Source organism: Prionailurus viverrinus, chromosome C1 (genome assembly GCF_022837055.1).
Source record: "Prionailurus viverrinus isolate Anna chromosome C1, UM_Priviv_1.0, whole genome shotgun sequence".
Taxonomy (NCBI): domain Eukaryota; kingdom Metazoa; phylum Chordata; class Mammalia; order Carnivora; family Felidae; genus Prionailurus; species Prionailurus viverrinus.
Window position 1 is genome coordinate 148187151 of NC_062568.1, and position 15046 is coordinate 148202196.

Consider the following 15046-nt stretch of genomic DNA (forward strand, 5'->3'; position numbering starts at 1 on the left):
TACAATCTTCCATTTTGCCATAAAATATTGTGTATTTTATTGAGTAAAAATAAAGAATAGATAGAAATAAAAAAGGAAAAATAAATGAATGCAATGAAAATAAACACTGTATTTTATTATGAGTAAGATTCTTTAAATAATGAAAAGTAAATAAATGTTAATGAAAAAACAAAAAATGAAAACAAAACTCAAGTGTTAAGAATGTGTTTTTAATATTTAAATAAGGGAGCAAAGTTATTAGAATCAATATAGTCATCTTAGGAAAAAAGTATTTTTAAACATTTACTATATACTCTTTTTTCTTCTACAGAAAATGTGAGTGCAGACTGCCATCTAGATAATGCCTGTATTGCTGCAAATATTGATAAGATGTTAACAAAAGTAAGTAAACTAGTTGTATTAAGAACTTATTGTGTTTTGACATTTTGGTTCCAGTTAAAATCCTTCCTGCATCACATGTAAAAAAGATTAACAATCAGGGGCACCTGGGTGGCTCAGTCAGTTAAGCATCCAACTCTTGATTTCAGCTCAGGTCATGATCTCACAGTTCATGAGATCAAATCCCATATCAGGATCCATGTGGACAGTGTGGAGCCTGCTTGGGGCTCTCTCTGTCCCTCTCTCTCTTTCCCTTCCCTGCACTAGCACTCTCTATCAAATAAATAAACATTAAAAAAAAAGTAACAACCAGTTGATCTTCTTGTATTTACGTATAGAGATTTAAATAATTTGTTTGAGTCATAGAAAGGAGCAATTCGAAAATCCCCAAAGCATTGAAGACTTTTAGATATTTAACATATATTACTTTTTCACTATTAGTATACTGGAAAAAAAATTTTAACATACAAAAAAAGTTGATGAATAAAATAGTAAAAACACACTTTGATCCCAGGCCCATTCCCACATTCTAAGAAGACATAATGAATGCAACTAGGTTTTGTACTTCAAAGGAAATATTTCAAAGAGTAAATAAAGTAGGACATTCACAAAATTATTGTCATGTGATTGAAAGTGTGACTCTCAACATGATTAACAATCAACTAAAAGCAAATTTCCAATATATCACATTGTAAAGAATTTTCTTGGGTTGATTAAAATCTAATTCAAATTAAGTTATAATGTATCAGAACTTTTAAAAGCTAATGTTTAAAGGTTATTAATTCAAGCATGCAGTTTCTTTTCTAAAGTAATTTCTGTGCTTTTTATTTGGTCACCCTTTGTAAATAGTTTCAAATTTTAGTGCTGCATGTTATGGTTTAGGTGTAGTCTGATAACTTACTAATACATAGCACAAGAAAAATAAACTTAGAATAAATTTGCCATTCTTGAAAAGCTCCAGTACTACTCTAATTTGGTTTCTTTTCTCTGGACTCATTTTTGTACAGATTAGACACATAAAAGAACCTGTGGCTCTACTACAAGAAGTCTATAGAAATTCTGTGAAAGATCTTTCACCGATGGATATAATTACATATATAGAAATATTAGCTGAATCATCCCCATTACTGGGTGACATGAATAGCACTAATTCAACCAAGGACACTCCTTCTAATTCAACTCTTACTGTAAGTATATTGAGCTTTAACTCAATATAACTGAGCTTTAAACTTTCCCTTACATCTGTGATTCATGTAAGATTCCAACATTTTTTTAAAAGACACACTATTTTTTTTCTAACAGGAATTTGTAAAAACTGTGAATAATTTTGTTCAAAAGGACACATTTATCGTTTGGGACAAGTTACCTACGAATCGTAGAAGAACTCATCTTACAAAACTGATGCATGCTACTGAACAGGCTACCTTAAGGATAGCTCAGAACTTCCAAAAGACCACTCAGTTCGATACTAATTCAAGTGATATAGGTAAGAAGCCAAGGTCAATTTCAAAACAATAGTGTTTCCCAAACAAGCCATTCTAAAAAGGGGATGTATTTAAAATACTGCTAATTGGGGGCTCCTGGGTGGCTCAGTCGGCTAAGCGGCCGACTTTGGCTCAGGTCATGATCTCACGGTCCGTGAGTTCGAGCCCCGCGTTGGGCTCTGGGCTGACAGCTCAGAGCCTGGAGCCTGTTTCAGATTCTGTGTCTCCCTCTCTCTCTGACCCTCTCCCATTCATGCTTTGTCTCACTCTGTCTCAAAAATAAATAAACCTTAAAAAAATTATAAAAAAATAAAATACTGCTAATTGAATTGGCAGCTGTTTGATCAATGCAGAAGCTAATGGCAATGCACATTGCAAGAGTAATATGAATGAAGTATGAATCAAAAGGATGGGTACCTAACCATTGCCTCCTTCGTACCTTCTGCACCTTATCCTATTCCTGAGCTATTTAGCATTTAAATGCTCAGAGTACAATACTCCCTTGTCATTTTGAGTTAGTCATCTCAGGACTTCTTAGGGTCTACCTTGACCAAAGACAGTTCTAGACAGATTTTCTGATATGAAACAATCAGCATAGCAAACTAGAACATTTCCTCCTTCATGAAATCTCGTACTTAGAACATTCAGAATCTTGAATCAAATTGAAGATGCCTATAAAGTTGTTCTGAGGAAACAAAGTATATTTTCTGATAATCATTGCATTCATCTATATTGTATTGTCTGGGAGACATCTTGCTGTGCAACAGCAGGTAAGCAAAAATCACTCTGTTATATCATGACTTACCACTTACTCAAAATTAAAGTAGCAAGCTTTATGACTAATATATAGGAGCCTTGCATTTCTGTGATGTTCTCGCATAAAAAGGGTGAACTACCCCAGGTAAAGAAATTATCACTCGAGAATTTAACTCAATCACTCTCCATATAGTAAATTATAGATACCGTCCTCTATACCATTGTGGTTGCTTATCTTTGATTTAGTAATTATAGTTTATAGCTCCCTGGTGTACATACATATTTTGTCTTTCATTTAATTCAATAAAGATTAAATTAAACCATGAGTGCTATGGTGAAATTAGAAAGTTAAAACTTGAGTTAGATTTTTAGATATAAACTACAAGGTCCAGGCATGTTCAGAATGTGTTCATTCTACCTACCATAAAAAAGTTGAAATACAATAATGATGGATAACAATGTTCCTAACTAAATGAATACACTGATTAAACTAATTTCAGAGAATTTATGATTTTCATGATTTTGTTTCAGCTCTCAAAGCTTTCTGTTTTGATTCAAATCACATGAAATATATTCATCCCCATATGAATGTGGATGGAGATTATATAAAGATATTTCCAAAGAGAAAAGCTGCATATGATTCATATGGTAAGACTTTGATAGTCTTGTATTCAATGTCAGTGATTTGCAATAAATACTTACCATGCCTTTGATTATATCATATATACCCATGTGATTTCTTATAGAAAATATTTGATGTTTCTATACAGAATTTGTATTTGTACTTGAGATTTTCATTCTGATATAAATACGTGGTGAGAATTTTAGCTGCCAGTATCTATATCCATCTTGTGTTATGCCCAATCTCTGAAACTGTCTGATATTGTTGAAATTCTAATGAAATATATAAAGGAACTGTCATTTCATTCCTTGTTTCTCATCAGTCATAGGTGCTATAATTTGCATAGAATTCTTTTAATATTTCTTCTTCAGCAATCCTTCATATTCCTCATTGGGAGACTGAATTTGTGAGTGTGTGAGGAAGACAAATAATGCTCAGAAAGACAGAAAGTTATTGTTTAGGCTTGGATTTCTTTCCCACTTGTCATTTCTTGGTCTTTGTACAGTAAACTTTTCAACTGGCAGGCTTTCTTAGGAAATGGAATCAGAAAATGCCAGTACCAGCAGGTGACTTGATGATTATCTAACTTAATTTCTTCATTTTATGGTTACTAGAGCAAAGGCACAATGAAGTTAATGGATTTGTCTCCATGCACATCAACAAACAATACAGAACCAGTACTAGTAGGGAGGAAGTTAACAAAGAAATCAACCCTGACCAGCTTATCTTTGTCACCTAACCAAAGGCAAGCAAGCAGCTATTTTAACCATTTATCTGCTCTCTTAATGCAACGCACTTAGGAAAAAAAAAAAAATCTCCGCCAATAGAAGAATTGTTTTTGTTTTCATATAGGTCAAAATATAGTACCTAGAAAGACATGAATTATAATAGCTTCTCAAAGAATATGTGGGTGGTCATAAATATAAATGAAAAGCATATTTAATAACACACATATGGTTTTTTATAGACATCACTTCATAAATGGATGTGTCTTTATTTTTTTAACATTCTGCACATTCATTCTCAGAAGAATATCTTTTAAAAAAATTTGTATGACACTAGTATGGGATTTTTTCCTAATCTGTTGATATTATCCTTTTTTTTTCCTTGTCATTTTTATACAATAGTAAGACACGGAAGGTCACAAAACAAAGAAAAAATAACTAGGCCATGCTACCATTGAACGCAAGGCTCTTACCCTATTACATCATATTCTAATTCACCAAGCACACATATAATTTTTAGAAGCAAATCCAAGGACTGTGTTAACTGTTGAAATTTCAAAAACAATTGAGTAATGTTTAAAAGTTGAGAATAAAGCCATTGACAATACTTATTATAGCGACAGATGATGAAATTGTCATGGAATTAATATCTCGAAGAGATCCTGTCTGAATGTATGATAGCTTTGTTATGTTTGAAGATCACACATGCAAACTCTGACACTTGAAAGAGACCATAATATCAGCTCTCAACAAAACACGAGGAGAAAATTTGATCTCCTTAAGGGCTGTATCTTAAAAATAAGGGCAAGTCTAACAAACTGATAAAACCTGCTTTATGATGTCTACATGTGATGATTCATTTACCGATAAAAACCCATTAGTAAAACACAGGCTTCAAGTTAAAATCTGCATAGTGTCATTCATAGGAAAATAAGGAAGGTTTATGGAGAAACAGGTAGATTTTTAATCTTTTTTATAGGCTGAATTTTAGTTCCTGTCATTAGTAAATAAACTCCTCATTTACTGAATGAAGGTACATACCTGATAAAGGACTTAAAAGCTAGATCAGGCCAAGATTTAGTGTGAAATCTCTAAGAATTAGAAGAGGTTCAGATGAGAAGAATGGACAGATACTGAAACAGTACTCAGAACAGAGGTAACAAGGGATTTGGAAGCATTCTATGCAGCAAGAATCACATTTTACCCAAAGTCAAAAATTAATGTTAAATATTTTCCTTGAGAAAGGAAAGGAGTGATTAACAGACTTTAAAAACCCATCTTACCTTTTCGGGGCTTCATTTGGTTTTGGACCACCTCCTACTGCAACTTCTGAGAAGTCACTGCAACATGAAAGGGTCATCCACCAGACAGGGTCAAGTTGACCTCAGAGGTTTTCAGATCCTGCTTCAGGCCCTGGTCGGTCTACAGCAAAGGCTGGACTAGTTGATGTCACTCGGAGTCCTCATGATGTCACTAGCCCAACCATGTGAGACTACTTCATTTCTTTCTTTCATATAAGTTTTCTTAAGCTGACAGTTCAAGAAAATACTCTTACCTAATACACATAGATTTTAGCAACCTCTTAGCAATGTTTCTTCTCTTGTGATACCTTTTTAGATAAGATAGAAAACATGAATCATGATATACTTTGGCAATGTCTAGCTCACATACCCATAGCAATATCCAAAAATATTATTCATTAATGTGATATTGTGATGTGGAAGGACTCAGGTTTGTATCACGGTTCTTTGTTTTTTGGTTGTTTTTTTTTTTAAATTAACCTTGTTTCAAACTCTATTCCCAGGCTTCTTCAGCTTCATTTGCTGCAAAGAGTGAATTGTGTATAAACAAACACTGAAAATAGTTGTGGTATCTAAGGGGCTCAGGCTTAAATATATTAGAGATCTAGATTTTATCAGATCCGTGAACAAAATTTTAATAAGCAGTCATAATATAAAATAGCTCCCAGGGCACCTGGGTGGCTCAGTCGGTTAAGCGTCTGACTTGATTTTGGCTCAGGTCATAATCTCGAGGTTTGTGAGTCTGAGCCCCACATTAGGCTGTGTCAGCACAGAGCCTGCTTGGGATTCTGTCTCCCTCTCTCTCTGCCCCTTCCCAACTTGCTCTCTCCCAAAATAAATAAAAATAAACTTAAAGAAAAAAGATTGAAAAGGCAGCTCCTAATAACTTCTTCAAGTTTTATCTTCTTCAGAAGTTGACTCAGTTCAGTTTGCTTCATTCTTGGAAGCTTCATGAAAGTTCTCCACAAGATCTGGAAATTCATTCTCCTCCTCATCCTCTCCAGTAGCAAATGGTACTTCTCCAGCCACAGACTATGTGGGCAGAGCTTCAGCCAGTCTTCTTAAACTAGTCAGACTGTCTGCACCAAGTTGGTTTAACACACTGGGTTAGATTTCTGTCAGCTGCTTCATCTCATTGTGGCCTGTGATGGTGAAAGTGTTTGCTGCCAGGGATGCCTGAACTTTAGGCTTGTTAAAGTGGATCACTGTTCCTTGGTTTGTGAACATTTTCACTTCTTCAGTACCAGAGGCATTGTTTACCCCTAACTTCTTTAAGCAGAACTGAAGTGTTTTATCATCTGCTGTTGCCCTTCTGTGAACCACCTTCTTTAAGCAAGCAGTTCCTCTCCCAGTGCACAGCTGGACAGTTTGGCGAGTGTCTCCTGGTTCATGATACTTTCTTTCATCTTGGAGTGGAAATGGCACAGCATGGGGGTCTAGGGTTGACACTCGGGGGTCTCGGGAAGACCGACTGAGATTAGGTGCACATACATGGGGATCCAAGATGGCTGCTAGAGGGCACAGTTCTTTGGGTTTTTTGGCGATGTAATCAACATTTGTATTTATGGTTTTGATTGATTGATGCCTGTCACATTATTTGCTGGTGTCACAAATTTGAGGGAACAAATACAGAGTTCTTTGTAAGTTGTCCAGTAATCTAAAGCCAAAACATAATGTTCCTAGTTAATAAATATAACAATAATCATATTACTATAGTGTGTTAAATTTTACAGAAGCCTCATGTGTCATTTGATTTGTCTCCACCTTAGCCTAGTAAGTAGCTAGGGTGAGTATTACTATCATCATTTTATAAGTGAGGAAGCTTAAGTTCAAAGCAGTTCATCCATAGCCACACAAGTAGGAGCCATGACTGAAACCAGAACTTTTGATTCCAAGAGTAAATTCAGAATGCAAAGTTCTAAATTTAGTATCCATAATTCTGTGCAACAAATAGAGGAGGTGTATGATCTAAGTGGCAAGAGGAATTTTGAAAAGATAATAGATCTAGATTTTGAGTTGTTCACACACTTAATATCAGTAATAATGAGCTGCTTCAAAAACCAAGACAATGTGAGATCCATTAATATAGGTGCACTGTCTAAGCTAAGGGGAAGATAGTCACATGATAATCTGTACTGATAAGGTTACATTTTTAGTACTGGGTTATATGCGGGTCTCCTATGCATTTGGAGAGTGTCAAGGGGCACAGATAAATGGCTGCCTGGCAAGGCAATAAATTTCCTACCTTGAGACTGCATAACTGTATGTCATCAATATTAAATAGGAAACATTTCAGAGGGCATGAGGTGGAACTCAGTGGCATGTGACAACTTGTTTAATTCTAAAGTTCCTGAATACTCTTAAATCAGTGATAACTTTTTTCCACTGTCTTTCTAATTCCTATATTTGCATAGCAAAGATAAAAAAAATTTACCTTTTAAGTGAATGCATCTCACATCTTTGTTCTTAGGAGTTGGATATACATTTATCTAGGACTGTTTTTCTCCTAAATATAGCTTGTGCAAAGGGGATGTTATAGTCCATGATCAGTTTCAGAATCATAGAGGTCAGAGAATATGTCTTAATATGATTTGATTATATAGACATGGACTTATTATGACCAATGTATTGGTGTCTAGGTATTTGTACGACTGCCTTAGAGTAAACATTTTGACTGTTAAATTTTTATGTTTGAGAGCTTAAATATATATATATGTATATATTTATAAGAATTTCACTAAATCCACTTATTTGATTGATAGGCAATGTTGCAGTTACATTTTTATATTATAAGAGTATTGGTCCCTTGTTTTCATCATCTGACAACTTCTTATTGGAACCTCAAAGTTATGATAATTCTGAAGAGGAAGAAAGAGTTGTTTCTTCAGTGATTTCAGTCTCTATTAGCTCAAACCCACCCACACTGTATGAACTTGAAAAAATAACATTTACCTTAAGTCACATAAAGGTAAGCTGTTTTTCTGGTGACTTCTGGTTATGATTGTGAAACATTCGAAGTGAACGTTTTTGTTGTGTCACTTTAATTATATGTGAATTCTTCAGTTTAAAAATTGAAATAAAAGAGTAAAGTAATTTCAACTCATTTTTCTATAAAATAGGTTTTTACTTTCAGTGCTCTCTAAACTTTCTAATAAATATCAAGGAATTTTACACATTTGATTATCTGAAATTAAGCTATATTTTATTTTTATTTTTAATTACATCATTCACTTTGGAAGTGTCTGTACCTTTTATGAATGAGTTATAAAAAATGTATCAAATAGATAAATGTCATTTGTGCAATGACAGAGACGTTTGATTAATAATTGCCATTTGAAATAATAATTGCTGCAGGGATTTAGATGCTGATTACAATAAAATCACAGAGAAGTTTACAATATTTCATAAAGAAATTAGCTGAGACCACTTTGCTCTTTGTTATTCTAAATCTTTTTGAAGCTCCAAAAAATTAAAATTCTACTATAATAAACATTAGAAAGAACTAAATAGTTTTTTTTATATACCTAAAAATGAATGAGGAAACTAAAGATTATAGATTACTCACTGCTTTTTTACAGTTGATGGTTTCTTGGACTTTCAATAGAATTTCAGTCCTAGTACCTGAATAAGGTACCTTTAATGCTCCATTTGAAGAGTCTTGAAGCTAGACAGTTGTATTTGCATATAATAAAAGAACATATATGCTTACATACAATACAAATGTGTCACTATAAGTAAAGACATCTAATGTAGAAAGAAACTAAATGTATAGAAAATACAAGAAAATAGTAGCTCAAACCTAAACATTGGTAGGCATTATGTTCAGTGCAAAAGAAGATGTGAAATGTTTTAAGAATGGAAACAAAACTTAGATATTTTCAGATGCTAAATGACCTTTAGACACTAGAAACAAAACATTGTTCTTTCACATAGTCTGATGGTTTTTCTGCAGTTTTTACTAGTAGAATGTTTTGGCAGCTGAAGAGATACCAAGGACAACTCAGTCACCAATCTCTGATACAATGACAAAATAAAACACAGCACACATTTAAATAAAAATTTTTCACCAAAACCAATGGGAAAATTGATTGTCCTTAATCTTCCTCTGTGTTCAAATTGTTTATCCATTCAAATTAATGACCACTATGAAATTTGATCACTTTCTTTGGACAGCACATTCACTAGTTCATGGTTTCCCTCTTTCTTAGAATAAAATTTGGATCCTATCTTTTCCCTAAAAATAAAATAAAATAAAATAAAAGCTATCTCCTATATAACAGCTTCAGTTTCCTGATTCCCTGAGAATTTATTTGCAATTTCACCAATTAGTATACACTTCTCCATTACCTCAAAGGAATATTAAAAGTAGTTGTCATAATAGTATTATGTTATGCTTACTTAATATAAGTACATGGTAAAGAAAACTCTATTTACTAAACAACCATCCTGTAGTCTATGTGATCAGACCCTATCTCTGATCTTGTCTTCAACTGATCCTTATCTCATTCACTATACCCTAACTACCCTGTCATCTAGATGCTTCTGGAAGATTCCTATTCAGTCTTAACTCAGAGCTTTTTCATTTTCCATTCCAGCTGGAACCCTGTGTTCCCAAGTCTTCAGGGTTTACTCTCTCTAACTTCATTGAGGTATTTGCTTTAACATCATCCCCTAAGACCTTCTCAGATCAACCTCAACTACTTTTTTTTTCCTTTGTTTGGTTTATTTTTCTTGTTTAATCATTTCTCATCTCCTGAGAATATAAAATCAACAACACAAATACTTTTACTGTTTTGTTCAATACTTTATTTTTAGTACTTGGGTCAGTGACTAATATCTATTATATACCCAATAAACTTTTATTAAATAAAGATTGCATGATAATTATGTGTCATGCACTATTCTAAGTGATCTCTTTGGATAATAAGTAATTCTCACAACAACTTTTGTGACACAGGAATTGATAAAATGTAGCACTGTTGCAGTAACTTCAATCCTTCCACATAACAATGGCATTCATTTATTAGCATTGATTTTATACTTTACTTTTAGGCAAGGTGTTAATTATATTGACATACGAAATGGTATATTAAATATGACAAATGTGATACTAGATGTATAAGTTTTTCTCTTTTTTCCATCAGTAAAATGTCTCTTTTTCAGACCACAGATAAGTATAGGAGTCAGTGTGCATTTTGGAACTACTCACCTGACACCATGAATGGCAGCTGGTCTTCAGTGGGTTGTGAGCTGACATACTCAAATGAGACCCATACCTCATGCCGCTGTAACCACCTGACACATTTTGCAATTTTGATGTCTTCTGGTCCTTCCATTGTAAGATACTTTTCCAATTCATATTTATAAACCTGCCTATTTCCTTCTTTTTTCTTGGTTATTTCAGGAAAGAGAATTGATTTTTTGTGTTTCTTTGAGTGTCAATATCATATTTAGTTAATTGATAAAGCCCCAACATTATCTTTTTTTAATCTTTGCTTTCTTACCTACCATAACCTAAAAAAGTCTAGGACTTATTCAGTCTATAATAGCTAGTAGAGTGTATGTTAAATATCTCTCCATTGACTCTTATGTTGCTTTTGATGGGGTGTCAGGGAGAGGGGAAAATGGGTGATGGGCTTTGAGGAGGGCACTTGTTGGGATGAGCACTAGGTGTTGTATGTAAGCAATGAACCACGGAATCTACCCCCAAAAACCAAGAACACACTTTACACACTGCATGTTAGCCAATTTGACAATAAATTATATAAATAAATAAATAAATAAATAAATAAATAAATAAATAAATATAAATAAATAAGAAAGACATAAAAAAACCATTTACATATTTAAATGTATCACGGTTTTTAAAGGCCTTTGCTTTTGTCTCGAAAGTTTATTTTTACCGAGTACAAATTAGGTAAAAATATTTGACATCTGGTCAATAAGTATTAACATATTTATAACTAATGCAACGTTTTAATAATGTAGAAGCCTACAAGATTTTTAAACATGAAAATCTCTCTACAGTGAATAGCTTCATGCTATGTATTTCATATCATTAATATGTTTCTTTTACATTATATAATTTCTTATTTTATATCTCTGTATCATAATTATCATTAAATATCAGGTTAGTTTCTATGTCTATCGAGAATCCATCAAATATATAAAGTGGCCAAATAGATCTACCTCACCATGTCAGTTATAAAGACTTTTTTTTCCTGAATGTTAAGTGAGAAAAGAAGCCTCTACTCTGTATATAAAACATAAATATTCATCTGGTTAGAATAAAACCAACTTTTCTCATTTCAAAGTCTTTCAGCTTTACTATTTTGATGTTCTATATATTCAGTATTTCTGATACCTTTGTTTAATGTGTTTTAGATGAATTGCTGCATAGAAATAAGACTTGTTATTACCATTGATAAATCTGTTTTAATTAACCATTTTCACATTACAATAATGAATTGCCTTTCTAATATCATGAAACTGATGACGATAACATTGTTAAACCATGTACTAATATACACTGTGCCCAGAAAAAAATCACTAATTACAGAACTTTTAAAGTGCTACATGATTTATATCATATTTCTCTGAATATTGAGCATTTTCAAAGGTACAAAATTTTTCTCATCTAAATGCACATTTGTATTTTTACATTTTATGAACATTTTGATTAATGTTACACCAAAAAGAAAGTTCATTATATGTTGTAGTTCCTTTGACAAGTTACTGAGTTATTCTCTTAACAGCTTTATTATTATTTTCCCTTAGGGTATTAAAGATTATAATATTCTTACAAGGATCACTCAACTAGGAATAATTATTTCACTGATTTGCCTTGCCATATGCATTTTTACCTTCTGGTTCTTCAGTGAAATTCAAAGCACCAGAACGACAATTCACAAAAATCTCTGCTGTAACCTATTCCTTGCTGAACTTGTTTTTCTGGTTGGGATCAATACAAATACTAATAAGGTATGTAGATCTCTCTCAATCTATTTTTATTTTCTAATGTTTTTCCCTAAATATACATGTCATAAAATCATGAATTGTAATTAAGAGCTTAATGAGCAAACATAGTATATATTTTGTTCCTAAGTGTTTTCTAAGTTTGCTTATGTTAACATAACTAAAACCTGCCTGTGAATTTCATTATGCACAGTGTCCCTAGTTAGAATGAACCATTGGGACAAGTGAAAACTTTGCTACAAACTGAAGAAATAATCTTTTGGTTTGTTTTTTGGTTTGTTTGTTTTGCTGTGTTTTTACCTGGGCATTAAACAAAGGCAGAAGGGACAGAGCGAGAATTGGAAATTAAAAGTTTATCTTAACATAAAAGGAGCTGGGTTCATAGGTTGAGCTATGACAAATAGGCTCCACCTAGTCATTACACTTTCCTAACAACCTCTTCCCCACCATTATTGATCTAGGGCCTTACCAGTTTCTATATTGTATTAGTCTGAGTCCTCCTAGGGGCAGGCATTAAAGTGAGATTAAACATGCAGTAAATTAATTAGGCAGAATGGTTGAGAGATAATGGGAAGAGAGAGACTGGAGAGTCATCAGACCAAGACGCAAGTGAGTATCTGCATGAGAAGATGTGTAAAGGAAAGAAGGAAGGAAGGACAAGTAGGTGGAAGTGTTTGACACAGCAGTGCACTTTTCAGGAAAGTTCAGCACGGTTGTCAAGGAGTCCTTTGAGAAGACCTTGAGTCAAATCTGTGTCTCAAGAAAAGGAAGGTCTTAGTAGCAGCAGCCTATGGGAAACATGAACAGGGCAATGTCTTTCCTAGTGCAGCTGCTGGAGCTCTAGGTCAATTGCCCTCCCTGCAGGTGGAGATTGGAAAAGTGCATTCTCATGGCCACAAAACATTCAATTGTCTCCACATTGCCATCCTTGTAGAAATCTTTCAAGTATTGACACTAACCCCTAGATATCAAGGTTTTCTTCGGAAGTAGATACCACCAAACATCTATCTTAAATAGTATACACTAGACTATAAACTTCATAACTGTTTTTGTTGTTGTTGTTTTGCAGTGGTGCTCCCAACACCTGCCAATTTTATATACCACCCACTATCCTCCAATGCCTTATTTTTCCTTCAGTTTCATTCCCCCCATTATCCTTTCCCTAAAACTATTCCTTAGAGTATTTATTTTCAATTCTGTTTCACCTATCAAGTTTTTCTCCTTACCAAGCCATATTTTAATCTCAATTCCTCACTAAAGTAGCTCCCAAATTTTAATTACCAGTGACCTCTCTGTTCCCAACTTTATATAGTACCGCCTAATATATTTTGTATATAATCTCATTATGCTTGGATTATGCTCCTTTTTATTAAGTGCAATAGGTATGTAAGTGTGAATTATATTCCTTTTCCAGCAATAGATACTGTTAGTTCTATTAATACAGAAGTGTGTAACTACTTCTTTTTATATTATTTCTTCTAAGCCTAACTCCAATTCTATTTGTGAAGTAAATACTAATAAGTAATATTTAACTGAAATCCATCTTGAACTTACCTGATAATCTTACAGCTTACAGTGCTTCCATAATGAATTCTTTTTGTAAAATATATTATCCATTGTCTATTTTGTAAAGTCAATGTTTGTCACGATAATCAAGATATTTATTATATTTCATTTAGCATGGTATTAGCAATAATTTTCATTCTTTGAGCATGAATAAAATTGAGGAGGGTAAAGGCATCTCCAAAACAGAAATCAACTTAAATCATAACACAGAGATCACGTTTTACCTGTGACGAATCCACAACCGATCCCATAATGTAAATGTATAAAACTGTAACTCTCTCTGGACGAGACCAGTCACTTAGTTCTGTCATGGGATTGCTTCACAACTGGTGCTTCACATTGAAGAAGCTCACCTGGAAGTGGTACATCTTAAAAAACTGGCACTTGATGAGGATATTTTAATATGAGCAAGCATTGTATCAAGTGGCATAATTTACGGGGAAAGTCAGGATGTTATGTTATGCTAATGTTAAAGCAAACCCTGCTTATGGTTCCTTTCTTTCTTTGGTTTCTAGCTCTTCTGTTCAATCATTGCTGGGCTGCTGCATTATTTCTTTTTAGCTGCCTTTGCATGGATGTGCATTGAAGGCATACACCTCTATCTCATTGTTGTGGGTGTCATCTACAACAAGGGATTTTTGCACAAGAATTTTTATATCTTTGGCTATCTCAGCCCAGCTGTGGTAGTTGGATTTTCAGCATCACTAGGATATAGATATTATGGCACCACTAAAGTGTAAGTTAAGATGATCTCGTAAGTATTTGAAATGCAATTCTGAATATGCATGTGTATCATTGCAAATGTTGCTTTGTGAAGTACATACAAACATATTTATAGATTTATTATTTACTTTTCAGATGTTGGCTTAGCACAGAAAACAACTTTATTTGGAGTTTTATAGGACCAGCATGTCTAATCATTCTTGTACGTATATTTAAAATTGGTTCAAATTCCAAACAGTGATGATCAAAATTCTCAGCAATCAGGCATTACTCTGAGGGAAAACAATAATTTTGAGCACTTTACAGTATATCATTTTTTAACATTTTACACATATTGCATCATTATTGAGAAAAAATACATGTATACACATTAAATTCAGAGGTACTAAAACTCATCTGCCTCTCCTGGAGGAGGATGTATTTCTGCATAACATACAGGAAAAGCATTTTTCACTTATCAGTAATGTCTCAGCACACTTCAATACTGAGAGTTTGCCGACCAGCTGATAATCTGGC

At 33.5% G+C, this 15046-nt stretch overlaps 1 protein-coding gene and 1 pseudogene across 3 annotated transcripts in view; one reads left to right on the forward strand and one right to left on the reverse strand.

Moving 5' to 3' along the window:
* ADGRL4 (adhesion G protein-coupled receptor L4) overlaps positions 1 to 15046 on the forward strand; it is a 108779-nt gene that overhangs the window by 65007 nt on the left and 28726 nt on the right. For 2 of the 3 annotated variants that reach the window (XM_047871601.1, XM_047871600.1), the window contains exons 5-13: positions 311 to 381; positions 1386 to 1565; positions 1681 to 1864; positions 3150 to 3266; positions 8029 to 8234; positions 10430 to 10603; positions 12044 to 12247; positions 14323 to 14543; positions 14666 to 14732. In XM_047871601.1, coding sequence (XP_047727557.1) covers positions 311 to 381; positions 1386 to 1565; positions 1681 to 1864; positions 3150 to 3266; positions 8029 to 8234; positions 10430 to 10603; positions 12044 to 12247; positions 14323 to 14543; positions 14666 to 14732 — 1424 coding nt within the window. The remainder of the gene's footprint in view (positions 1 to 310; positions 382 to 1385; positions 1566 to 1680; positions 1865 to 3149; positions 3267 to 8028; positions 8235 to 10429; positions 10604 to 12043; positions 12248 to 14322; positions 14544 to 14665; positions 14733 to 15046) is intronic. The other variant, XM_047871602.1, reaches the window with a different exon arrangement.
* Positions 6191 to 6672, reverse strand: LOC125172948 (transcription factor BTF3-like; annotated as a pseudogene).